We start from the raw sequence: 27345 nt of genomic DNA on the forward strand, positions 1-27345 counted from the left end.
AAGATTATCCAAGTGAACAATCTCCCTTATGACTAGCCTCAAATAAGCTTATATATGACTGTAATGACATTTGCAAAAATAACTGGCCAAATAACAAGAATCTCAGCAGTGACATAGCTACATATATTCTCCGTAGCCCAGGTGGATCTTTTAAAATTATGGTCTTATAAAAATATAAATTAAAAGTTACATATCAGTGTACAAGGATGTCTGTGTGTGAATACCACTCTTGTTTAGGTATCCCCAATACAGAGAAAGGTGTTTGCTTATCTTTTCCCAGCCTTTACTTGTGACCTTTTCTTCAACTTAAGATATAGACCAAGTCCTAGTGCATAAAGATGTCATATTTCTTGCCACCTCTGAATGCAGCACTAATGACGTACTATACTACTCTGTGATAGTATTTTCTACATTTTGAGTGTAAAATGTGATTAATTTCTGCAGCGGTTCTTAGGTCTGGTCTAGTGAGAAAGAATACACAGTAAAACTTGGAAAAGGAAGTACAAGACAGGTTTTCAAGGATGTCCAGGCTTCGGTCTCCAACTTAGGTTCTGAAGTACTAGAAAGGAGAATTGGGAAAAGCTGGGTTAACCAAGGTCATCCAAGGGGTCTGTCCTAAAATTCTTTGCTCATTTAATCTATTAGCAACTAAAAATGGAGGAATTTATGTTAACAGTATCTGTATTTAGGCTTTGGCTGGGTTTCCCCAATTCCTCTCAAAAAGTAGCTTTCCCATTTGGAGTAGAACAATTACAAATCCCAACCTACATGTGTGATGTTCTTCTCTTTACCGTAATACATTGTATGATGCAGGCACATTAAAGGAGGACTTATTGTTTTCCAATGCAGAGGTTTCAGCTCATGGCTGGATGGTGGTGAGGCAGAGGATCATGGCCGCAGAGCTTGTGACAGAAGGCTGAGTAGCAAATGAAGATACAAAGAGGCTAGGGACAAGATTTTCTCCATGTCCCACATTCATTCGGTCGACTAAGACATTTATTGGACTGGTGCCCTAAAAATTCACTTACCTGAAGCCAACCCCTAAATACTGGGGACAAAGCCTCAGCGCATGAGCCTTAAGGCACTTTTCATATCCAAACCATGACAGAAATTATTGCTTCTGAGTTAGTTACAGGCATAACTGCCTAAGGTGGATGCTGAGAATTAAACTGGAGTTCTCTGCAAGAGCAGTACTGTACTTTGCAGTCTCAAAATTGGGACAGACTTTGTAATTTGTAATCTAATGTAGTCATTTATTAAAACTTTATTGCATTTAGTGTATGTGCAGGCCATAGTATATCTGTCATGAGTTGGTTCTCTTTCTATCATGTGGATGCAGAGGACTGAACTTAGGCTGTTAGGCTTGGCAGCAAGCTTCTTTATCTGCTGAGACATGCTGGCCCAAGTTTTTATTTTTAATAGATCTTTTTTACTTCATGCTTGCCTCAAACTTGAACCTTCTGCCTCAGCCTCCTGCTTCCTGGGATTATGGATTTATGTCACTGAATCGAGCTGTTTATTTTCTTCCATCCTCAAACCTTAGGGAGAGAGTCTCACTATGTAGCCTAAGTAATTTGTGATCCCCCTACTTCAATACCCTGATAGAATTATAGGCACAGGACACCATGCTTCAGCTCTCCTGATGCTGTTTTGACAGAATGGAATATTTTCCAGAAGACTAATAAAAATTTACTTATTTATAAGTAAATATCTAAAACAGATGGCTTTCAAGACTGACCTTGACAACAGAACACCTTTTTTTCATTTTTATATTTAAGATCTAACAGTTTGCCATATGAGAAGCAATCAATAAATGCTAATATCTAAGAATCAAGAATCCAAAGTTATAATTATAACACATTAAGACACAAAACAAAATTACAAAAGGAAATTTATTTCAAAAGCATAAGGGAACATTTACATTTAAACAAGGTGGTAAACAGGTGTCCTTGTGGAAGAAAAAGATTCATGGCATAAAGATTTTCTTTCAAATTTCTGAAGCAAAAAGAATACTAAGTCATGAACTACTGACTAGGCAAGGGAAAGGAAGCAAAAGGATAAGGAAGGGATGAATGCAGGGAGTTCTGTAGTAGACATGAGGTCAAGTTACTTCTGCTGAGTTTACAAATACCCTCAGACAAGAGAGGAAACATTACTGTGTTCAAACTTATATTGCTATAGTCCCAATTCATTTTTGTTCTTGAAATGGCTTTAGGCCATGGCTGATTTATCTCTGAAGTCCATAACTAGATGGTCAGAGTAGTCAACTGGCAATCCCATGTTCCTGTCTGTTCAGATTCCAAGGGAGCCTAGGTTCAGCTCAGTCCTGTGGAATGCTCAGAGTTTATTGCCAGCACTCCTTAGTCAAGCTGACCAACTTCCCGTGCTCATTTCCATCATTCTAGACTTTCAGAAATATTTTTGCCATAAATACGTGCAGTGGTTCTCACAAAGGAGATTATTTTTTTTTCCCAGTGTAGAAGTGATGGTAATGAAGACACCTGTGTAGGAATCAAAACCTCAAAAAAACCAAAACAACAAACCACTAAAAATGTCATCTGAATTTCTGATTTGAATAGCAAACTTGGAGAAGGAAGAGTAACTGTGGAACAAAAATTTATGAAACATTCAAATGAAGAACAGAGTCTGGGCTACTAAAAATGCCCAACACAAGACACTCCACAAACCTCCCATCTGTTGTCTTAATCTAAAGACTATTGGCTAACATACAATAATCTGATTAATAACCTGAGAAGTTAAATTTTGAAAGTGGCAAAAGCAAGCTGAGTGAACAACTCTTATGGTAGGTACTATGTCATCAAGTCACTTTCCTGGGTAGCCCTGGTTATTAAGTCTCCAAATCCTAAATACACTATCACATCCTGTATGTACATCAGATCTGGCTGTATTTCACCAACAAGGGTCTTTAGATTTGTCTCTGAAAAAAGAGACTTTCTTTTTAGTTTTAAACAATAATAATCATGTGAGTTCAACTGACTGAAATTCCTCCCTACTGGAGTAGAAACCTAGATACCAAGTCAGTAATGGATTCAGTCTCAAAGGGATAATCACTATATCAGATGACCCATTCTGAGAATTTAAAGTATTGATTTGTTGTATACTCAAGTTCCATAGCATGCATATATATACACACAACATATGCTTATGTCTGTACGTATATTATGCACATGTACTCTTATTCAAATAATAAGACCCTGCGTTCAAAGCTGTATTCCAAAATATGGAGAAGAGTGAAGGGAGCAATGCAAAGCAACTTTTTTCTAAAAGCCTGATGTCACTTGTACACTGTGAGAAGCTGGTGTTTAATTTCTATGACCCTTGGCAGGAATGTTACAACACTGCCTAGCAGCTTCATTAGAAAACAATGGAAGCAAAAGGTTAAGACTGATTACTACTCTTCTCCATGTATTGGGCAAGAAACTGTAACAGAATGGGGAGGAAAATAAGTAACGCTTCAAAAAGTGATCATCTTTACCAGATCACAAGCTAGACTGAATTTCCCATTAGAGTCAGTTCTCAATAACAAATTATCAAGATGTGTAAAAGCAAGATTCACAAGATGAAGTCTGGATAATGAGGATATTGTGAAAACAAGTCAAGGCTGCAGACAAAGCATCCAAAAATATTGTTGTGGTTTTACCTTGGACACAACCATGGTCTTTTACAAAAGTAGATCATACATACAAAGGTAGAAAGAACATTACGTTTTCAGCTGAAGGCAGCAGTCCTTTTAAAGGGACATCCCCGGCAATCCAATGAGTAGTAGTAGATTTAAGTATATTAATCTCACGACAATGCTCAAGAGTGTGATGTCGCAATCAGTAGAGTCGTCCTCGACTACGATTTCCTCTTGTTCCCCAACCTCGGCCACCTCTACTTCCCCTGAAGGCTCCTCTCTGCTCTACGAAAAAGCGAACAATGGTTTAGGTCTTGATTAGGACATCATGGTTCAGCAAATAGAAGAATACAGCTTGTAGTTCTGAAAATAGCAGCAGGGTTTATAAAAGCAAGTGGCATTCTGCCACTCTCTTCAGATTCACTCTGTCCATGCATTTACAGAGGCAGAGAGGTAAACAGCAAAGTGCTAGGAACTTCATAGCAGTTTGACTAAACGATTCTCATTAGCAAAGCTGTTTCAAAGCAACAATGTTAGGACAACCATACTTGTTTCTATTTTGGTGCTTATTACTATCAAAGAATAACAGGATAAAAATGACTGCACTTACTAAGCAATTAACAATGCAACAAAAACTACTTGTCTTTTTATATATGAGAAGTATTTTAAACTTCCAACTGTTTTGGACAGTGAGGCTGCCTTTTCATGTGATACACAGGTAGTGTGTTTGTTGTGTTTGTTGTGATCTCACCATCTACAGAATTGACCCTTATATTAGGTGCAGGTTCAACGCTGAGCCTTTTCTTTCCTTCGTGGGCTAAACTCCCCAGAGCTCTCACAAAGCTGTATGTCACACACACACAGATACTCTGAATGAGCACAGTACATCTTTTGCTGAAAGTCAAGTCACACAGAGAACAAGACCAAGAGGAATTAGCTCAAAAAAGATGTCCCAGTGAAGAACACTGAAGTTAGGAGCAAGGCTGGATTGTTCATCATGGGCAAATGAAATCTAATTTGTTTGTTGAACTTCAGACTTTCTCATTGCAGCAATCTTGCTAGCACTAATAAAGGCTGGTACTGATCTTTCTGATCCACAATCCTGGTGTCTTGAAAAAGACCTTTTAGGCCAATTTCATGCCCATTTAAAAATTTCTGTCACTGCCGATATTAGGTGATTTTCTCATAAATCTCCCTTTTTCCCAAAAAGGAAAAAGATTTCAATTCTGAGACAGAAAACTAACTAGACTTTTCAAGTTTAGTCAATTCAAATTTAGACTTTTCTCTGCAATACAATGGAGCCTGACTCAGTCACTTCTTGTACAATGATAATTTTATTCATGGATTGGTATGCAAATCACTTTAATGAAGTTGACATGTTTAATGCACTAGACAACATATTCAAAGGTGACACTTATAGGATAGATATACTCATTTCAAGATGCACTATACAGAATCAACAACAAAAAGCTCTATGTCTTTAAGTTAGTCATAACATGCACATTTTAAACTACCCATACTGATCAGCTTCGAGAAGACAACAGTGGTTGCTGAGAGTGATGTATCAGTGACAGATACACTGACTATGGGTGCTGTAACTTTTTATTTCAGATGCATGGCATGATTTATTCTCTCACTGCTCCCACATTCTTCTCAGGCATAAGAAAAGGACCTCCTTATTTCTGAACTACACATCAGTCCACAGAAATAAGTTTCCTTAAGCAGCAATACACTTAGCAAGGTAATGTACAGAATTATTTGTTATGCACCAATAGACTATCAAAACTAACCTTTACATTTTTTAATTCTATTTTTCTGAATATGAAAGATGCACAGCTTCTCAAAGGAATCCAAACAACACAATTTCAGTTTTAATACAAAGACCAGAGATGCCTTCAGTTGTTTAGCTACCTGTGAGTTGTAAAGCACTACCAAAGTATTATTACAGTCTGTCATCTCTCTGTTTTGAGCATTTATTTTTGATTTTCACTCAAGGCAGCTACATGAATACAGCTACTTGAACTCCTCTCTGGAGTTGTGACTGCCAGCAGTAAGCTTTTCCTAAGCAAGAGCAAGAGTTAGCTAGGTGACCTACGTCTGCCCCTGCTGAGCCTTTTGTTCTTATTACTTAGCCCAGGCTTGCCCTGAGCTTATGATCCTCCCAGGCCTTACCCTCCTGAGTGCTGGGATTATAGGCACCTACCATTATGCCCCATTGTCCATTCCTTTAAAAATGATTCATGTGGGGAAAATCTAGTAAGGAACAGACTTCCTTACTGACTCTAGAACCTTCACAGAATAGGTGGGTTGGAAGAAAGTTCTCTGAGCCAAGAAGGACTAGAAGCAATGACAGAAGACTGCATTTGGTTAGGCAAAGGTAGATTATAATATCTTCCCAGGCACACAATGCTTAACCATCTGACTCTATTTCTATGACTTCTCTCTTTCAACTAGCACAGAAAACCTGAGTGTTTCCAGCAATAGACCCACAACTCTGAGACCTTCCCCACATCTGCCAGAGTACATAAGAGTTCATGACAACTTCCTGTTTCTGTGGGTTCCTCTTAATACAGCTGGCATATTTTTTTTCAAGTGCTTAGGCATCACTCATTCAGTGAGTACACAAGAGTTATAAAGAATATGGAGACATGATTATTTCCCCAATGGCCCTCTTTTGCAGGCTAACTCAGATAAGCCACCTAACAGAAATATTATCTATCTATCTATCTATCTATCTATCTATCTATCTATCTATCTATCTATCTATCTATCTATCAATCAATCAATCATCCATCCAACAGAAAACACGTATCACTTTCTACCTAATCTCTTGAACTGCTGATCTGTCTGTCTGTCTGTCTAACAGAAAAGCACATAGCACTTTCTACCTAATCTCTTGAACTGCTTGTACCCAAACGAAAACGCTCACCATAATTAAAGTTGCCCAAATTGCTGCTGTACTTCCCACTAGGAGGATTGTAAATCTGTCTGGCATCCCTTTTTGGTCCTCCTGGAGATTTCTTAGGTGGTGAACCTGAACTTGTATCTTCACTGGTTCTCTTTTGCCTGGAACAGTGGGAAAAGCAACTATTATAAAGCACCGCATTATGCCAAAAGTTACAACAGCTCTAAACTAGCCTGTGAGTTACATTCGAATGTCACATTAGACTGTTGGGCTAGAGTTATACAGAAATTCCCAATGGGCATAAACAAGGCTTTACAGTACTTGAAATGTGTGGTTTCAAAGAGAGTCTGATCCCTCGGTGATGAAGCTGCCACCAAATCTAGTCATGTGACAGGAATACACACACACTCAAGCACTCCAGGGTGTACCCACCACCCTGTTTTGTAAGGCTCTGGAATGACTTGGTGCTTTACGTCCTCTTTCTAGCAGTCATATTTTAACAGTTTCTTGAGAATCAGTTAACTAACAATGTGCTCTCCTGTAAAATTAAAATCAGCAACTGAACTCAGGATTTGACTCTTGAATCTCTTTAAAATCCATTTCTTACCCAATCTCAACTTTCTGTACAGGTTTCCAGGACAATGTTACCGTGCTCTTATAAGAAGGAGGAATGTGAAAGAGATCCTGGAAAGACAAAAACCAAAATCAGCCAAGACTTCTAATAGATATGTTCAGTAAGGAAGTAGTGAGCGAGGAAAAGAGGCAGGAAGACACATCTTAGACGGTTTTGCGCAAGGCACTGGGTTCAAAGAAAATGTTAGGAGGAAAAGCTTTTATTTCTTATGCTTCCAACCAAACAGACACAAAGAAAACTGTCTAAGAAACTGGAGACAATTTTGTTGTAAAAGACACCAATTCCTGTTTTGTATGTGACTTAAACCTTAGCTTTTTTCCCCCTTTAAAATAGCCCCAAACTTTAGGATGAGACATCAATACTGACCAATTTCAATGAACAAAACCAACCAAGAAAGCTTTCCTTTTGCACAAAGGCAGTTACTAGGGTGTTTCAATTGGAACAACTTATTACTCTGAGTGCTCATGTACATGTGTTTGTGTTCATGTGTGTGTGTGTGTGGAGGGGGGGGGAGTTGGGAGGTCAGAGGCTGATGCCGGTGTCTTCCTGAGTACTCTTTCACTTTAGTTTTTGAGACAGCATCTGACTGAAGTGGGGCTCAGAGACTCACTGTTGGCCAGTGAGTTCCAGGGATCCTCATGTTTCTGACTCCCCAGTACTGGTATTACAGGCATGTACCACTCTGCCTGGCTTTTTACACGGATGCTGATCTAACCCAAGTAATAAATGGTAGCAGATATACATTATAAAGCTTCCAGTGTTTTGAGTCAGGGTGATTTCACTTTGTTGACTAGCCTATCTTGAACTTACGGTGATTCTGCTGCTGCTACCTCTTGAGTGGTAGAATTACAAAGCAAGCTACACATGCATTGACTTTTGCTTTGAATGTCTTTTTACTTCTTGGAGAGATGACACTAATCACTCATGTCTAATGACACTATCACTGTCTCTGCAATGATCTCTTTGTTTGGATAAAAAGCACTTTCTCTGTAGCATTTTTACCACACTAGCTGAAGGCATACTTGTCTTACTGCTAGGCTTTATGCTCTGGTTATTATAAGCACACTAGTAGATATTTAGGGATAAAAAAGAACAGGAGGACAATTTTAAATTAAAGGCAAGGTGTCATTAGCCTGCAGTACGCAAAACTTTGAGTGTATTACACAGATATGTTCACAAAAAATGTCACAGAAAAAACCACTTCATGTGCTGCATATCACCTGCCTGTTATTACAACAGGCAATGCAGGGTTTCACCGACCATTCAAAAAGACCCAAGAACATTAAGACCACCAGAACTGGGAGTTGCAGAGATGGCTCACGAGTTACAAGTGCTGTCTGCTCTTCCAGAGTTCAATTCCTAGCACCCACATGGCAGCTCACAACTGCCTGTAACTCCAGTTCTAGGGGATTTGACACTCTCACACAGACACATGCAGGCAAAACACCAATGCATATAAAATAAAAACACAATGTTAAAAAAAGTCAGGAGTGTCCCAACAGACAGACAAAGCAGTAGAGCTTTACGCTACTAAAATGACGAAGCCTACTTCTATCTGCTCACTGCTCTACATGGCCCTCTCAGCCTTTCATCCTTTTCAGTTCAGGTTGGCTTCACAAGTGTCACTTATTACGACAGAGAACGACAAAGCTTCAAAAGAGCAAATGTTAGGAAGGGATTCAATCTCCCCATTGCAGACACAAGGAAAACATCTTGCACTGACTCTAGGTAGCTGGCAGTGTAGGAAAAAAGCAGACTCACCTTGATTAAAACATTGATATTGTTTGTTATTTTCAATGCAACAACTTTTATCTTGTTCTGTAAAGGGAATACAAAATTAAAATTCAATAATTTCTGTGCACCCATACCATTCTGCATGGAACCAAATTCACATCTACAGGTAGAAATTTCTAAGTAGAGGTTTAAATTTATGGTTTTTTTTTCCTATGTCTCTATCCTATGCAAACCAGCCATGCTTCTTTGGCAGGCTGAACTACAATTTACCTGAGAAATACAACATGAAGTAATAAAAGAACGTTATATATAAAGTTAAAGGATACCAGTATAAACTACAGGAATTTGTAATGAAAACTGAAAAGGTTTATTCATTAAGAGTGGTTTTATTATGAAAACTCAAGGGGAACCAAATCCCAGCAAGGACCACAGAGTCAGTCACTGGAACTGACAACTTCTGTGTCGTCATCAGCATTCTTACCTCCTCTGTTTTTAAGGCCTCGCCTGTTTTACCCTGGAGAGCCAATCGAAGTTGTCTGATATAAACCTGAAGGCCCCGTGCAAAGTACTGCAACCTAAATGACAAAGTCTTTAGTCAGTAATTCATCACTTCAACTTTGTTCTTAAATAATCTTCTACTACGGCAGTAACAATGCACGGTACAGAAAACAGCTTGGTGAACAACAACACAAGAGTATTTCCCTATGTTATTAGTTTCTGATCTGGTATTTCAGCAAACATTTGCTGCTGAGACAGACATGCCATGTTGTCCAGGTTAGCCAAGTGACTTTTCTACCTCAGCTTCCTAATTGGCTGATACTAAGGAGTCTGTAAAGCCACACTGCCTGACTGACATACAGTAAACAATTCCCAGTGGGAAAGAAGAGGGTAGTAGCAAGTGGCAAGTACGGCTCAAACACTGCAAATCTGTTCATGGAATGATTGTATGCAAAGTATCCTTATAAAAATGAACCACTAACTTGTCTAGCACTGCTCTTCCATCAACCCTGTTAAATATTATCAATATCTATGGATATAGATACTCAACACATACCAGGGGCTGGGCATTGTACAAGCTTATTCTGATCCCTACTGTCATTCAAACCTAACAGATGAGAATAAGCAGCTGGGGACCATGCCCAAGGTCATAGGTCAAGAGAGAAGAGTCAAGAGTTCATTTGTTTTAAAGTTCACTTCCCACCAGGGACCTGTACTGCCACATCTGTGAAATGTTTAAAAATGTGTTTTTTGGACTCTCATCCTATATAAGGAAGAGTAAGAAGAATCAGATCTTATAAAACAAAATAAAAACCCAGAGAGCTTGAAGATTTTCCATCTTTGTTAAGGACTAAGCCACTTCTGTCATATAATACCTAATTTTGAAATCTTTGAGCTTTTCTGCATTCAGTTTGGCTGTTAGGAAGTCCGGAAGTTTTCGGCCCAACTGATGAAAACTATATAATAAGCACTCCACATAACTGAACTGTAGCTTGGGCTCTTCATTCCCAGCGTTCTCTCCATTTTCTGCTTCTTCTGGAGGGAGAGGCATATACTCCTAAGAGAGGAAAGAGCAGACGTTTGCAGTCTGTTCTAAAGACTCTTGTTATAAAGAGATACCTATGTAATCCTAAAGCACAATTTTAAGACAAGAACACTAAAAACAGACTAGAAACTGAGCTAGGACCTATTAGACAAAGCTCTCGCACATTAGCCATGATTATTAACCTATGTTACAGCTGCTCCCACTTATATCGAAAGTGGAAATCGCTAACCTCAGGTAGTAGGCACCAAAGTTCAATGTCCATAAAGACTACATTCTTAATGAATTAAAAAAAAAAAAACCAACAACAACAAAAAAAACATTTTCTAAAGTCCATATTGTTTTAAGTTTGTACTCTTTACACCGAAAGTGTGACAAAGGCATTCAAGATCAGCCTTACAACACCCAATAGATACTGCAAATTTGGAAGCAGATGCTGAATGGTTCCTTATATGCCAAGGGCCTGAGGCTTATCTTTGGCCATTTATGTAACTGCTCACATTAAACGGGAGAGTCACTCAGTGATGCTGCTGCTGATTTTTATCAGATGGCCTATTTTCTCCACAATTACAACTTAAACGACAGACTATTTCCTGGTTGCTACAGCTACTTGGCCTTAGGCGGCTACCTAGTTGGTGGCCTGGAACAAATGACCTCTGCAATGCTAACTACAGTTCTTAGACTCTTTAGCACAATCAGAAGAGTTAGTGATACTTTCTTTTTCACAGACAGGATATCGTTTTGATTTGGGAGAAAGGGGGTGATCTAGTCTCTAAATCACGAGTGGTCTTTATGCAAAGAATTAGCAACTTGGAAATGCTAAGATCCAAAGAGACTTCCTTACAAAAGAGGAAACACAAGGCCTGTGTACTCAACTAGAATTAATATTCAAGGCAAAATTCAAGCTAGTTTTCACATTCTAGAACTTGATAATACATTAGTTTTGACCACATCCCAAGGAAAGAAGAAAGTTCTTACCAATAACTTATCAAACAGTTTTCTTAAATTTGTTTCTAGTTTTTCCATGTCACCACAAAATGAACTCATCTCTGCCAACAACTTTAATACCTGAAACATACAAACTTACTTTTAGAACTATTTTTAAATGAGCAAGACCTATGAATGACAGGGATTCTAAACCTTTAAAAGACTGTCCTCATTTTCAATTATGTTTCTCAGAATCATGTTAGAACTGGATAAAAAAAAACCCTAGAGATAAACATTAAAGAAAGAGAGAGCTCTTAGTACAATCATAGGGTGCATGTCAATATCTTAGCAAATCCAAGAATCCTAATTCGCAATACATCTGTAAGAAGCTAGGAAAAGAATACCAACAACTCCTACTCTAGGCCCATACTGTCAATGTTAGGTACAATGAAAAAAATGATAAATACATTAATCCTCCAATCACCACTCAGAGTCTGCAACAGCAACCACCCAAATTTATGGTGGTTCTTGCTATTGAAGTTAGACTCTAGGTACTCTATACACCCAACTCCTTGTTCTAGAGGTAGCTGGAGCATGAAATGGCATATGCAGTTCCTGGTTTTCATTCAAGTCACTATCATCAAGGCTGTTGGCAGAGTCTGGTGCTGTGCCACATGGTGTGATTCAGGGTTGAGTAAGTCAAACACTGGAGGAGGAGAGACAGTGCGAATACCACAAGAGATCCGCTGACAACTGTGTCTGCTACAGCTGAGAGCCAAAGCAGGAGGGTGTCCACTCCACTGGAGGACAGGGGTAAAGGATATGTGGTGTTAAGCTAGTTTATTTTTAATGCTTGTAAATTTGTGTATATGGGCATGTGCCTGCACATGTGGAGGTCATACAACAACTTTCAGGAGTCAGTTCTCTCCTTCCACAATGCAGTTTCTGGGGACAAAACTTAGGTCATCAGGTTTGGTGGCAAATACCTTTACCTGCAAATACCATCCTATTGGCCTAATCTAGTTTAAATCTGTATGGAAACTTGTCATAAGTTCCTTATTTAAAAGTATTTAGGCTTTACAGGTATAAACTTCATACACTGACATGTATAGGCAGTGCTGCCCTAATCACAACAACTATAATGGAATCCATAAATCATTTCTATCCAATTAATTCTGGCCTAGGAGATTACTAGCTAACACTGCCAGACATTTCAATTATGCTCCTGGAAATCAGATCTAAGTCAGTGATTCACATTTCTCCTAAAAAACAGAAATAGCTTTGTGGTGCTTTTTAAAGCAGGAAGGTTCTCCTACCTCCAACTGTATATCCAGACCTTCCACTGGGGTAGTTAGGGTACTGAGATTAGGGAGAACCTGCTCACAGAAATATGTCACAAATCTTGTAGAATGAACATTTTTCTGTAAAACCAAGCAAGAAATAAAAGTTACTAAACAAACAAGTCTTGTTTCAAAGATTATAGCAGACTGTTGAAAAGCGTGAACTTAGTATCGCAACATTACATGGCCTTCTTTGCAAGGGTATCTGGAACACCTGCACATCGATAGATCTTGAATGTCCTTTTTGACTCTCAAGTTAAATTTAGTGACATGTTAGTGCTGAATTTACACACTGCACATTTCCCAACAAGGACATATTCTTCATGTTTTTCAAATTAGGGCATATATATCTCAGAAAACTCATGTAGGGCAAACAAAATTGGTGACAGAATGAATGCAAGCACTTGTCATTTTTAGAAAGCTTCTACGCAAGCCCTCAGAGAAAGAAACATCTTGCTGTTTTGGGCTCTTACAATGCCACTCTGCTTTCTATTTGCCCGACTGTGCTAAGAATGCGTTTATGAGGTCTGAGGAGTGTTCATGAATACGGGCAGATCTAAGAGTGCCCCCAGTATCACCGAGGTGGAACAAAGCTCACAGAGAAGAGAGGCACAGCCTGCCGAGTGCACTGCAGCAGCCTGTCCACGCAGTCAGGGTCTGAGGGGCTGAAGGTCTGCTCCAGGTCAGCCTGTTCTGCCACCAGCTCTACCAGCTGCTGCCTTCCACTCACTGTCTGCAAGCTTTTTAACCCAGACAGGATCTTCATGAACAAAACAAACTCTTCACCAGTCACATCTTCTAGGACCTGGAAAAAGACAATTCAGAAGAACAGCATTATCAGTTGAATGAGAGGGAGAGATCAATATCCAGAGTATCATGACTTCTGTTCCATCCTAATGCTTCTGCTGCCAAAAGGTAAGTTTGATGTTCAGAGACAGGGGAAGCTGTATTCTCTAAGAGGACCAAAGCTGTTTTAAAGAAAATCTTGATGTAAAAAAATTGTTTTTGACATATAAGGCATTGCCAACACGCACAGCAACAGATTTACATTGTGTCTACAGATTTCACAGAATGAGCAAAATACAAAAAAAAATACATAAAACGACTCTTGGAGGGCTTGTGGAGTGATCAATCGAAGGGACTGGGAAATCCTGTGGCACACCATTAAGTGGGTAGCCTCCCACAACTAAGGAGCCTTGCTCACATCATAGAAGTTGCCTACAGGCTCCCTGCCACACAAGTGACATGTGTATTGCAAATCTCTTGGACTAGTGGGCCCACGGTTATGCTCACTGACTAAAGCTTGCAATCACGACCCTTCCTACTCAGATGACCGTATAGCAGATGGTAGGTAAGAACAGTCCCACCTTCTCAGCAGGACACTCTTTCCAGTGAGTGCTGTCATGAGAAAAGAAGCTGAATTTTCTCTAAAAGAAAACTATTCCCCACATTTGGCAATTTAAAAGTGGGCAAAGAGTCTGGCAATTTTAGCCTTTCTAACTGTGCTAGATGCTTAGAGCAGAAAATAAGCATGGTGTGATGGTTAATAACAAAATCCCGGCATGCCTGTGAAGGCTTGTACAGAGGTGAACTGCTGTGGCTGGCACCATTCCACAGGCTGGGATGTGGGGCTGGATAAAAAAAAAGAGACAACTAGATCAGTATAAGCATTTATCTCCCTGATTCTTGACTGTGGGCAATGTCACCAGCTGCATCAGGCTCCTGTCACTGTGACAGATGACAAACTGCCCGAAACTGTGGACCAAAACAAACCTTTTTTTAACCTCAAGTTGCTCTGTCTGATACTTTTCACAGAACTAGGTAAGCAAAGCAGCTAACACATATGATATGCTCTCATAGTCTTGGGACGGTTTTACAGGCCATGATAAAAACTTATTTTTCCACTTCTTTCATTATGCTACTTCATTTTAAAATGTTTCAGAAAACTTTAAGCATCGCAAGATGAGAAAGCAGAGCAAGGAGCAGTCAGCATGGGTCATGGATGAAAGAGTGGTAAATCCAAGGTAAAGCACACTGCCCCAGAGGGGTCTGTCACTTCTGCATAAACCACATCCGGCACAGATAACTACCAATGAACCTCAAGGAAACTGCAACCAACCTTTTTGGACTCGGTGAGTATGAGCTCCTCTACTTCCTTAGTTAACACTTCATCTGGGAGCGTCTTGAGTTTTGTGGACAGGAATTTAATTGCTCGTTCTCTAACAATGTCTTCTCCTTGAAGAATCTGGCTAAACAAGCCACCTAATGTTCCTGTAACACAGAAGAGCAACTAAATAGTGTGAAGCGTTCACATTAATTTCATCATTGTTCACAGAAATAAACACCTGAATACCACCAGTGCTGGCTCAAGTCAGTCTGAAATGTTCACAGCCCATCCCAGAAAGGCCATGCGCTTTGCTCCCAGGGCCTCAGCTTGAGCATGACTGACCTCTTTTACCCCCAGTAACAAACTCAGCTATTTTGGAAGAATTTCTTTAAAGTTAAAACAAACAAACAAACAAACAACAACAAAAAAAAAAAACAACAAAAAAACCCAAACAAAACAAAACAAAAAAACCAAAAACCACCACCACCAACAAAAAAAAAAACTTTCCAATTCATTTCTAGGGGAAATTTGAACTGTTTTGCTTGTTTTTAAAAAGTCAACAAACATCTAAGTTGGGAGGCCCTTCAGAATAGGTCATCACTTTTCTGAAAGAGACTTCTTAGTAAAGCCCACGCTCCCGGGTTTCCTGAGGCTTAGATTGTGAAAAACTGCCTTTACCTTTTGCGTCCATCTTAAATATACTTAACAGAGCATTGTTCACCAAGTTAAATTCTGCAGAGTCATCTGGGGGGGAAAGACAACAGCACGATGAGTGAAGAGTAAATGCGGACTCCCCACTGTTCATCTCAGGGTTAAGAGCCCACAGTTTTAGCTCACTATTCCTAAGTGTCACTCTGGGGGCTGCTCCTTTCCATGCCTATGAACCCTGTATGCTAAGACTGCATGTGTCTCACCATAGGAAATAGGAAATGATGACTGTTACAAGTTTGAAGAGAAGCTCACCATTATGCCTTTATAAATAGGATTAAAAAGACAAAACAAGTACCACAGACCCAGAAGTCAGGGAGTTTCACAATACTGAATGAAGTAAGTTCAATGTCATCTGCCCAAGCCCACCCCAAGCAAAACACAAGTGGAGCCAATACTCCAGAGAGAATCTTCACAGTAAAAGGGAACGAAAGGACCTCTCACCTGTCTGCAGAAGCTGGGTCAGTATATCTGCTACTCGCGGAAGGTTTTCTCCTGTGGCAAACTGAGGCAGTTCTTTAATTGCTTGGCGTCGTATCTGGGCATGATTTCAAACAGACAAAGAAAGAAAACAACTAAAATGGCATCACCACAAAAAAAGACAAACTCAGCTTTTAGGACAACTAAAACCAAGAAGAAATCATTTTAAGAAACACATGAATTTTAAAGTACGCTTTTTCTTAAGATACTTTAAGTACTGTTCATGTGTGTGAATGACGGAGGAGGGAGGTATACTGTGTGTGTGGAAGTCAGAACACAACTGTGAGGCTGGCTCACTTGTTCCACCTCTACATGGGTTCTGTGGACTGAAATCAGATTGTTAGGCTTATGTGGAAAGTATTGCTTGCTCAGCTGACTCTCATCAACCTAAAGATTATTTAAAGATTTTTTTCTTTTATTTATCTCTGTGTGTATGTGTACACGTGTGTACGTATATGTGTGTCAGCTTCTTTAGAGGAACAATAGTGCTCTTAATCGCTGAGCTATCTCTCTCTCCTGCCACAAAGATGAGAACTGTAACAGTTTTAAAAACAGCTTGTTCCCTCTGATGTTTCTGAGACATGGTATTGCTGTGTTGTGAGAATGGCCATAAATGTCTTGGCTCAAGTGATCATCTTGTCTCAGCCTCCTGAACAGCTGGAGTGCAGGTTTGTCCCAGTGCTCAATTTCCTACTCCCTTTCACAGAATAAATAAGACAAGTGAGGCTGAAAGGAAGAGTAAGTAAAGGACTGGAGCAGAGAGATAAACAATAACTCCTATGCAACTGCTGGTTATGACTTTTAGGCATGTTAATACACTGTTCCTTTAGAGCATCATGCATGGCAGAGCCTTAACCAGGAATTATTTTAGAATCTTCCATATTGACTACTTCAATTTGAATGAAAAAGACTCCAAATTACTAGCTCTCATATTAAAAATGATGCAGTTTCCATCTAGCAAACTGCATGAGATGGTAGTAATTCACTCATTTCATATAGGAAGATAAGAGCTAATAGCCAAAAAAACCTTAGAAGCCTCACAAGTAACTAGCAATGCCAAATGTTAATTCTGCACCATAGGAAAAGGCTTTATTCTTTTTTTTTTTTTTTCTTTTTTCTTTTTTTCGGAGCTGGGGACCGAACCCAGGGCCCTGCGCTTGCTAGGCAAGTGCTCTACCACTGAGCTAAATCCCCAACCCAAAAGGCTTTATTCTTAATCTGGTAATCAGCTACAGGTAATACAGTGACCAACTATTCTTATGACATATATAATAAATTTGTAAGGTACAAAAACTGTATTAACAATCTAATTTCATATGAACTGGGAACTATCTCAAAAAGATGTTGGATACATTCCATTTTCAGCAGTGGATAATGAAAAAACAAAATAAATAATTATTACTCCATATATTTTTCATAACTACAAGGTGACAGTTGGTGTTTTCTCAGTTTTAGCATTCACTCTGGGTCTGACACAATGTGACCATAGAATGACAGAGACTATAGACTGAGATGATTGCTATTTTGATCATGTCACTTTTACATAGATAATAGAAAGCTTACTTAAATGTCAGTCAAAAACTTACTGACACATCTTCATCCTCACAGAGGTCTAACTGTGCGTTGATAGCAGAATCAGCCAGCTCTGGAAAATGCTTAAAGAATTTTGGTATAAACTGAGCTGCTAATCGCTTTTCCTTGGTCCCGCCTTTCACACCATCCAATATCACTTGGTAGGCATCTTTATGCTGGAAAGAAGAGGAAAAGGAACAACATGTATCACACATGCACAAATGCTTCAGATGTTTATAAACACTAGTTTTACTACTTAAACTGGACACAACTTTTTTACTTTCTCTATTCCCTATTGCCCATTCCATTTTACATCAGCTGGGAAAGAGAAATATGATCCTAAGTTTAAGTCCAGGCCATGAGAGTGTCATGCTTTAAAAATGGAGACACACTGTAGACTCTTCAAAGTTATGTTACATTTACTTACAAAAAAGAAAAAGGTACCTGTGGCCAGGTGCCGTGGCCCACACTTGAAATGCTAGCATTCCAGAGGCTAAGGCGGAAGGTAGTAAGTGTGAAGACAGCCTGAGCTGCAACGCAAGACCTTGTCTCACCCTGCCTCCCACCCACAGGACCCTGCCTCTAATTAGTATTTTGAGGAAGGTGAAAGGAACACATTTCTGAAATTAAATAATTCTAGGAAAGTTTAATTTCATCTTTCATTTTAGAATGTGAAAGCAGTGGCAAATTGTATAGCCAGTCAATTTTGGATTAAGACAAATTCTAACACCGCACATGAGAATACACTAAAGCCCACTTGTTTCCATCAAATAAATTCTTAAGTGCTCTCAAACTGGATAAAGTCTCAACAAGTTCCCAGTCCTCCTCACAAGCTACCTCCAAGCTGGTTCATTCATTAAATGACACTGATCATGTTGTCAGAAATACACACACATACACACAATACCACACACACACAAAACCACACGCACGCACGCGCGAACGCGCACACACACACACAGGAGAGGGTGATGATATTGGGTGTCTTCCTCTACTACTCTCCACCTTATTTCTTAGCTATGGATTTTTACTTAAGTATATGTGTGTACATCTTTGTTTGTGTGTGCTATGTGTGTGGGGTGACTGCAGAGGTCAGAAGATAGCATGGGATCTCCTGGAGCTGAACTTACTTTATAGGTGCTTGTGAGCTGCCTGACTCATGTGGGTGCTAGAACCAAACCTGGGTCCTCTGCAAGAGCAATGGGAGCTCTTAACTGCTGAGTCATCCACCTTCTATTACTTCCTGCTGATCCCAGGGCTCACAGACAGGCTAGCCAATAAGCTCCAAGGACCACCAGTTTCCACCTCCCAAACGCTCAGGCTCTGGGTAAGACTCAAGCCACTATGCTGAGCTTTTATGTTTGTGCTAAGTATCTGAGCTCAGGGCCTTGTACGGGTGGCTCTTTACCAGCACCGACATCTCTTCAGCCCTCTACTTGTCACCAATGTAGAAAATAAAACAGAAGTAGTATCTTCAGCAATCAGTGACTTAGTGGTAGGTCAGACCATCCCCAGCATAAAATATTAGAAACAGTGCATTGCTCGGCCCATTCCTCTTCCAGCATGGCTGTTAGCTCCACGTGAGTTCATAGTGTCAACACAGTGAGTTTTAGCCAGCCAGTTACACAATGAGACACTGTCTCAAAACAGTATCAGAAGCATTAACTGTAAATACTCTGTGTGTGTGTGTGTGTGTGTGTGTGTGTGTGTGTGTATGTGTGTATGTGTGTGGTGTGGTGTGTCCACAGAGGCCAGAAAAGCAGATCTAGAGTAACAAGATAGTTGTGAGCCATACGGGTGCTGGGAATTAAACCAGGGTCCTCCCTTGGCAAGAGCAAAAAGTGAGCCCCTGAACCACCTCATCAATACTTTGATGCATTTCTAAAATCATGTTTTGGTATGTTTTCAATAATTAATAAAACACAACTCTAAATTCTTTAAAGGTATACCTTCAAGAAAAATGTAAGGTACAATTTGAGCCATTTTCATCAATGTATTCTCCTAAGAAACTGTGTATATGAGGGCATAGAACATGTGATGTGGAAGTGGGGCACAGAGATAGGGAAGAGGGGAGAGCGGGGATGAGCGAGTTTAACTAAAACCAAGGATGTATGAAAAAGCCTAAGGGAGTCTGGTAATTGGTAAGCTAATTTAGAAATAAGTTTGAGCAGAGGTATCTTCTGGAGATCCCTAAAAGATACAAGTAATTAAATAAAAACCCAAGTGCCAAAGGTGGGCTCCTTCCCTATGAACTGTTGTTCAGGGAAGCCTCTAAAGTTCCCTAAACACAACAGATAATTGCCACTGTGGTTGACTGCTCACCAGAACTAGGTGGTAAGGCCTTACTGCTGATAAGACCACATGTTTTGGTTGTAGGCCATAAAGAAATCAGGATAAGCCTGGAAGCTTCCTTCCTGCTGGCCAGTCCTTAGAGTGCTAAAGAGTCTGCAGGATGTAGAGGGAGGCTTGTCATCAACAGTCACATCAGTTGTGAACCCTTGACACAGTAGGCAAGATATCCCCACTGGAGAAACAGTGGTGAATCTGTTATGTATGTAACTAACTGCTTTCTGACTAGAACTGAGGCTGGCTCTCTAGGATGGAATTCATAGCTGGTACTGTGAACCTGGTCTGAATCCTATGGCTGGGAAGGAAGGTCATAGGGCCAAACAGGGTAAACTACAGTTATTATTTTGCTAAATGGACACGTGTTCATCAAATTTCTGCCTAAGTAATTATACTTACTGTGTAGGTTAGCGCTGCGCTGTCGGCACTGCTCAGAGAAGCTTCTGTTTACAATGGAGAAGAGCAACAGCAGAGATTCTTATGTGGTCAAATACTGTGAATAAATGACTGCTGAACACTCAGCAGTACATGGGAGATGAGTTATCTCCCAGGCTCAGGGAACATCACAGAAGGGAAGGTAGAAAGAATACAAGTTCTAGAAGACGGAGTGAAGTGCTCTGCAATTCTCAGCAACTGCCATCGTGTGCACAAGGCTGGGCCATCAGCATCCTATCATAGAATGGGAAGGGACTCATGAGGCCTCACCCCTCCCCGGGGATCAGTAAGTATTTACTGGTTGCTAGAGGGAGGGAAAGATGTTTCCTTTGATGGTGAAGGCACTGGTAAGGTGCTCATGCTCCTGTAAATAAGCCCTTGTCTATACTCTTGTGTAATCCAGATGACATTCACTGGCTCACAAACAACAAATTAAAGCATGAAAGCAGAAGGACTAGCTGGGTAATAGAAGGGGTTGGTAGAAAGAGAGGGAGTAGGGTATGGTCAAAATATACTGCGTACATATATGAAAATGCCACATTGAAACCACTGTGTATAATTACCATGTACTAAAAAAACAAAATATGCTGCGGCAGTGATGGTCAGAACACAGGTAGCATGTATTACCTGGTCAGTGAGTAGATGAAGGACAGGATTTTAACATATTTTTGAGTAAGAAAAAAGATGAAGGGGCTGGGGTGTAGCCTGACAAACAACAGGCACTGGTTCCACACCTAGCAGCGCAAAATAACCTCAAATACAACAGAACCCTGAAAGGAGAAAAATGCTTCAGCGAAACTATACTATGGCTTCGCCCTTGAGGTAATGGAGTCTGCACTTGGTACTATCAGGAGCTAGTATTTTCATTCTTTTTCAGGAATTTGAACTTGGTTCTTGGCTGTAGTTTAATCATACAACATAAAGCTACTAAAAGAAACTCAAGTCAGCAAAGCAAGTCCTTCTCCACGCAGGAGACAATATGTTCAGCATCAGGGAGCAAGAGGACAAATCTGAGCTCTGGGATTATGCAGCATCTCACATCAGCCCACTCACTGCCTGCCCCTTAACAGCTGTCTGACACATGTGCTAAGGTAGTTTATGAAGGTCAAACAAAACAAACCCTGAGGTAGCTGGTTCTCTCCTCCCACCATGTAGGTACTAGGGGTTGTATTCAGGGCATCAGGCTTCATGGCAGGTGACCTGAAAAGTTTCTAAAAGTCAGAATATCACTACATAGTTCAGGCTGGCTGGGACTTGTTATACGACCTAGGCTGGCCTAGACCTCTTCCTTCAGAGTGCTAGGAATATAGGGGTGTTTCACCAGGCCAAGTTAAGTATTCACATTTTAAAGTTAAGATATGAAATAAGGGCAGGCTGCACATTGCTCTCATGGCTATTTGGAAGCTGTGGCGAGTGCAGTGAGGAGCGGACTGAAGGAAGAGAGTCACAGTCGGGGGAACAAATGACTGAGGCATTAACACTTCATATAGAATTTATCACCAGCAATCTTATTAGAAACGTCTATAAAAAAGCCCTCTTCATTTATCAGAGATGGATCTTTTAAATGTTTTTGCAGATGCTTGTTTGTTCATATTTCTTCTACTTTAAGAAACAGTTTATAGAAGACGAGGTACAGTTTAAGGATTTAACACTTATTCCCACAATTATAATTAGTAAAGGAATAAGAAAAGCCATACATGAAATAAAATACAAACAGGAAGTACTATTAATAAATACACAAAGAGTTAACAAGGAGGTTCCAAAAGGGACCTGGACTGGAGAGATGGCTAGGTGTTTGAATGCTGGCTACTCTTCAAGAGAATCGGACTCCCAGCATCTATGAGGCTTACAACTGGCTATAGGAATCTGATACCCTTTTCTCGAAAGCACATAGACAAAGCAATACAAATTTTTAAAAATCATCCTTTTAGGTGTTGGGGATTTAGCTCAGTGGTAGAGCGCTTGCCTAGCAAGCGCAAGGCCCTGGGTTCGGTCCCCAGCTCCGGAAAAAAAAAAAAAAAAAAAAAGAAAAAGAAAAAAGAAAAAATTATCCTTTTAAAAAAAAGGAGAGAGAAAGGGATCTGACCAGCTTCGGGAAAAGTACTGTAAGACTTAGGGGAGGGAAAAGCTAGGCATGATGGTACTGCTTACAATCCCCATCAAAGTGCAGGCAGGAGGAACCCTGGAACTTGCTGCTTCAGGTCCCAGTGAGACCCGGTGTTTCATAAAACAAGGTGGGCAGCTCCTGTGGAATGATACAGGGGGATTTCCCGCCTCTGCATGTAGGAACACACGTGTACACAGCTTCTCCTTGGCCTCAGAAGACTGTGTTTTTCCTTGTATTTGAGGGTGCTGCTTTGAAAGAGTGTTGACCCAGAATGGGGAAGTGTGGTTTGCAATATAAGAGCTGAAAAATCAAATTAAAGACAACTGATCAAAACTGATCAAAAAGCCAGTTTCAGAAGGGTCCACATAGCAATCTGCTAGGGAATGTAACATGAAAATTTATTTTGCTACACAAACAAGGTATTATTCTACAATGGTTGATGGTGTCTTCTCTACTATCTCTTCCTTTGACAGTTACAACTGCAGCCACATCCTAAGGCCCACTATAGCTTTGTGCTGTTGTTGTTGCTGTAAGTACTTTCAGACATCTACAGGGGCAGGACTCGCTGTGCTGGTTATGCTGCCGTCTGTTTAAGTCATGGCTCTAGTTGCCATCAGTGTTATGAAGATGCTCATTACCTACCATCTACGAGCCATTATGCTAGGTCTCAATGCCCAGTGCTTAGTACCTGGCAGATGCTCAAAAAACACTGCATCCCTCAGACTGCCAGTACTCACTCGAGCTAGAAAAACAGGTCTCTCTTCTCTTTTAGCTTCTGTCTTTTAAGTACTCTTCCCAAACAGCAGATTTGCCTTGAGAAAGACATTTTTGACCTCTTGAAGAAAGTAAGCAAGTAAACCTAGTTTTCTGTTTTAATGGTGGGAGATAACTGAGTAGGTAAAATGCTTGCCTTGTGATCATGAGGACGTGAGTTCAATCCCCAGAACCCACATAAAAATTTGGCTCACAGTATGTTATCTATAATCCCAGCACTGGGGGTGGGAGTGGGGGCACAGAAGGATTTCTGGGGCTTGTTTGACAGTCAGTCTGGCAGAATGGATGACTCGAGATTCACTCAGAGAATCTGTCTCAAAAATAAGGTAAAGAGTAAATGAGAAAGACACCCCATGTCAACCTTGGCCTCCACATGCATGTGCACACACAGGTACACAAACCCCCCCACACGTGCACACACAATCTGAATAAAAATGAAACTAAAAAATTTTAAATGCTAACACAGAATCTGTTCAACTCTCCCTTCTCACACTGTCACAATGAGGTCTGACACTTGCACATTTAGGAGCAGTTTGGAGTTTAGACTAGGGATGATCAACCTGTACAGTCTACAATATTCCAAAATCCCAGGAGGGGAAGAACAACTTAAACATATGTGGTTGCAATCATTCCAGAAAAGGATCCCTGCCCCTCCCCATACAAACTGAGCTTGGTTTCCGTCTGCCCTAGTGTACTCTGTGTAGGTGGCTGTCAAAAAATACTTTTCTTACTTCAGCAAAAATCAGGGTAGGGGACATGACAGTTGGAAGTGGACAGTTGCAGAGTTTTCCCAATTGATCTCTTTAGGAGAGCACCATCCATATATCAGCAGAGAATTCCTATTTTAGGTTCCAGCCCTAGCCTCTCTTGCTGATGTGTGGCAAAATTAAACTTTGGCAGAACAATCAGCTCTCCCTAACTCTGTCACAAACATCAACAAAAGTATGCTGCCCAAGGCTGCCCTAGCACTTGTCCTAGAAACAACGAATTCCTCTGACTGGCCATCATAGTTTCCATCTTGTTATAGGCAAGACAAAAAATAAATAAGTAAATAAATAAACCTTGCTTTACAACTGACCTAACAGCGGTATACATCTGAGAAGGTGAACCTACACACTTCTGAAAATAAAGTCCCCACAGACACGGATGTAGGGAAGGAGAAAACCACCTGACACTTGAAGTTGGTACATCCACAATTCTAGGTTAAACTATAACGCGCCCCTCACTTCTCCCTAAACTTAGGAAGGTTCTACTTGAATTGCATACGTTCTAAGGGACCGGAAGGGACTCCTCCATCGCTCAGCTCAAGGACGTTTCTCTCTCTATGTTCTGGGAAGTGCACACAGAGACATCACTAGAGCATCCAAGCATTGAAAACATGGATTTTTGAAACCTACAGGCCAGATTGATCTCTTTTTCCAGAGGACACACACATGACCTTCCAATTCAAGTTCAACACAAGGCATCAAGGCTTGGAAGAATTCAACAGCTTTAAGAAAATTGCGCCCGGGGCAAAGAGAGTGGAGAGCACTTCCCAGAACGTTCTATTTGGGGCTGCATCTTTCCTCTCCCCAGGGCCGCTCCCTGCGACTTTCTTCACAAAATTCTTCCACTGAGAAACAATACAAAACGCGTGTCCTTTCCTCGCGCACCACTAATCGCCAGAGAGAGCTCGAAGCCGCTACCGCGCCTCCAACGCCCGCCACAGCTGGGTGCGCGACAGGCGCCCAAAGGCGCTCCGAACGACCGCCACCGCCGCCGCGAGTTCCTATCCAAGTCCGGGCAATTGGGCCTCGCCCACACTTTGCACAAACCCTGCATCCTACTCTCTCTAGACCTTGCCCAACTTCTGCCTCCAGAACCGACAGTTTCGATCTCTTGAGGAAAACTTTCCATTTCATCAACAGCCGGGCAAAGGTGGCACGGCTGACCGCTGGGTCCCGGGAGACCGCGGGAAGGCAGTGCTGCGGGACCGCGCGCTCCCGAGCAGGCCGAGGCCGCGTTCCCGTCCCGAGTGCGCGCCCGGCAACGCGGCCCAGCGCGGCGGGAGCCCAGACCTGAGCGGCCGGCCCTGCAGGCCGCCGGACCTACCTGGCCCACTTGCTCCGTGGCATCGGCGAGGATGCCGTAGTTGCGGTACAGCTCCTCCACCGTCGGCATGCTGAGCGCCAAGTTCCGGGCCCGCTCCCGTCGCCCAACACCTCTTCGGCGCCACCACCGCCTCCACGGAACTTATCTAAGCGGTCGACCGCACTATTACGCCGGCAGCCGCCGCCGGGCCGCCACCAGTCACCTCGTACAGCACGGCCCCGCCCCCAACGTCTACGCGGAGACTGGCGCGTCGGGAGCGGCCCGCGGCGGCAGGCGCGCCGCGGGTCGGGGATCTATCGCCCCCTAGCGCTCGGCGGAGCGAAAAGCGGCGAAAAGAACTTGGACTGGCTAGGAACTTCTGGTCCCTGGCTGGCGGGGAAAATGCCAAGGCAATTGCTTTTGTGCTTGGCAAAGTTCTTACATTTACCAGAAATAGGGAAAGATACCGGAGGGAGAGGTTGGAAGCACAAGTTATATGAGAATCCACAAAACTCATTTCCTTCTCATTCAGAAGGGTGGCAATAGGAGAAAACATCCAAGTGCCATTAAATTAGAAAGGGGTGTTGGGGAGGCTAGGGGCTCTTGTTGGGCAAGTTTGAAGACGTGAGTTCGAGCCCCAGAACCCATATAAAAGGTTGCGTGGGACAACTTGTGGGTCTGTAATCTCAGCACTGGGAAGATGTAGAATGATGGATTACTGGAGCTGGTTGGGGAGTCGGCCGAACCAGGGAATTCCAAATTCATTTAAGAGACCTGCCTCAAAAGATAAGGTAGTGGGGCCAGAGACATAGTTCAAAGGGTCAGTATGCTTGCCCATTTAAGCCCGACAACCTGGAACCCACACTGGAAGAAGAGAAGAAGAGAACAAACTCTGAAAAGTTATACTGTGATCTTTGCACATTCCATTTTGTACAAGTGTCCTTGAATACACACACACACACACACACACACACACACACACACACACACACACACACACGGGAGAGAAGAAAGAAATGAGGGAGGGTAATCTAAGCCTTCCAGTTCTCTTGTATTATGCAGCCTCCTGGTTCGTGTGTTCATTTCTGATAAGTGAGGCTAGAGTCCTCTAGTTCCTATTATCAAAGCACCACCAACTTCCTAGTGTAACTTGGGCCTTGTCAGGAGAACTTCGCATATGTGTTATGATGCCTCCTGTATACAATTACTTGTTGGGAATTAAATAGAGTTGTAGAAGTAATTGCTTAGGACATAATGCACACTAATGCCCAGTCAATGTCTGTCCCCTTCCCTTTTACCATTTAAATCTAAATATAAATTTATATATATATGTATATATATACATATGTATGAAGAATATTTGATCTTTGGTTGTTTCAAGTTGGTTTCTGAAGACCAGTCTTTCCATGCGATCACATTGTTTGACCTAGGAGAGCCAGCGGTATAGGTGAAACTCAAAGGAAGCCCAATCTTGTTCTATTTCTGCCTTTGACTACTAGGATGACCACACCCACACTATGGCAGGCAACTTGCTATGACACATATTTTCAAGTTTCTGCCATCCAAAAATACCTGTGCAGAAGCAGTACTGTGGTTTGAACATTGTACCCACCCCAAAGATAAAAGTTTGAGCCCCAGAGCTGTGCTGTTGAGAGATGGTGGGAAACTTAAGAACTGGGATCTAATGAGAGGTCTTTCTTTGGGGTCACCAGTGGCACCCACTTAAAGGATTGATGGGGTCCTGGCCTTCCCTTCCCCCCTCTCCCTCTCCTCTTCCCCTATCTCTCCCTTCCCCTTTCCCCTCCCCTCCTCCTCTCCCTCCCCACCCTCTGTGTGTGTGTGTGTGTGTGTGTGTGTGTGTGTGTGTGTGTGAAGGCTAGAAGCTGACTTTAGGTGTCTCAAGTCCCTCCCCTTGGTTTTCATGACAGGGTAGGTCTCCCATTGAACCCAGAACTCATTGGTTCAGCTGGATAGGAAGTCCAAGGGATCCTCCTGTGCTTCAGCTCATTTCTCCTTCTCCTCTTCCTCT

The 27345-nt window shown here is 41.5% G+C and overlaps 1 protein-coding gene across 2 annotated transcripts; it reads right to left on the reverse strand.

Moving 5' to 3' along the window:
* Nucleotides 1-1874: 1874 nt before the first annotated feature.
* Api5 (apoptosis inhibitor 5) lies at nt 1875-25559 on the reverse strand. 2 transcript variants are annotated; one of them, NM_001127379.2, is given in 14 exon segments: nt 1875-3917; nt 6567-6703; nt 7150-7226; nt 8938-8994; nt 9392-9485; nt 10284-10465; nt 11429-11518; nt 12694-12798; nt 13316-13522; nt 14837-14988; nt 15503-15568; nt 15977-16070; nt 17599-17760; nt 25338-25559. In NM_001127379.2, coding segments are annotated over 14 exon segments (1515 nt in total). In that variant the 5' UTR covers nt 25407-25559; the 3' UTR covers nt 1875-3894.
* Nucleotides 25560-27345: the final 1786 nt, after the last annotated feature.

The sequence above is a fragment of the Rattus norvegicus genome, chromosome 3 (assembly GCF_021556685.1).
Source record: "Rattus norvegicus strain SHRSP/BbbUtx chromosome 3, alternate assembly SHRSP_T2T, whole genome shotgun sequence".
Classification (NCBI taxonomy): Eukaryota; Metazoa; Chordata; class Mammalia; order Rodentia; family Muridae; genus Rattus; species Rattus norvegicus.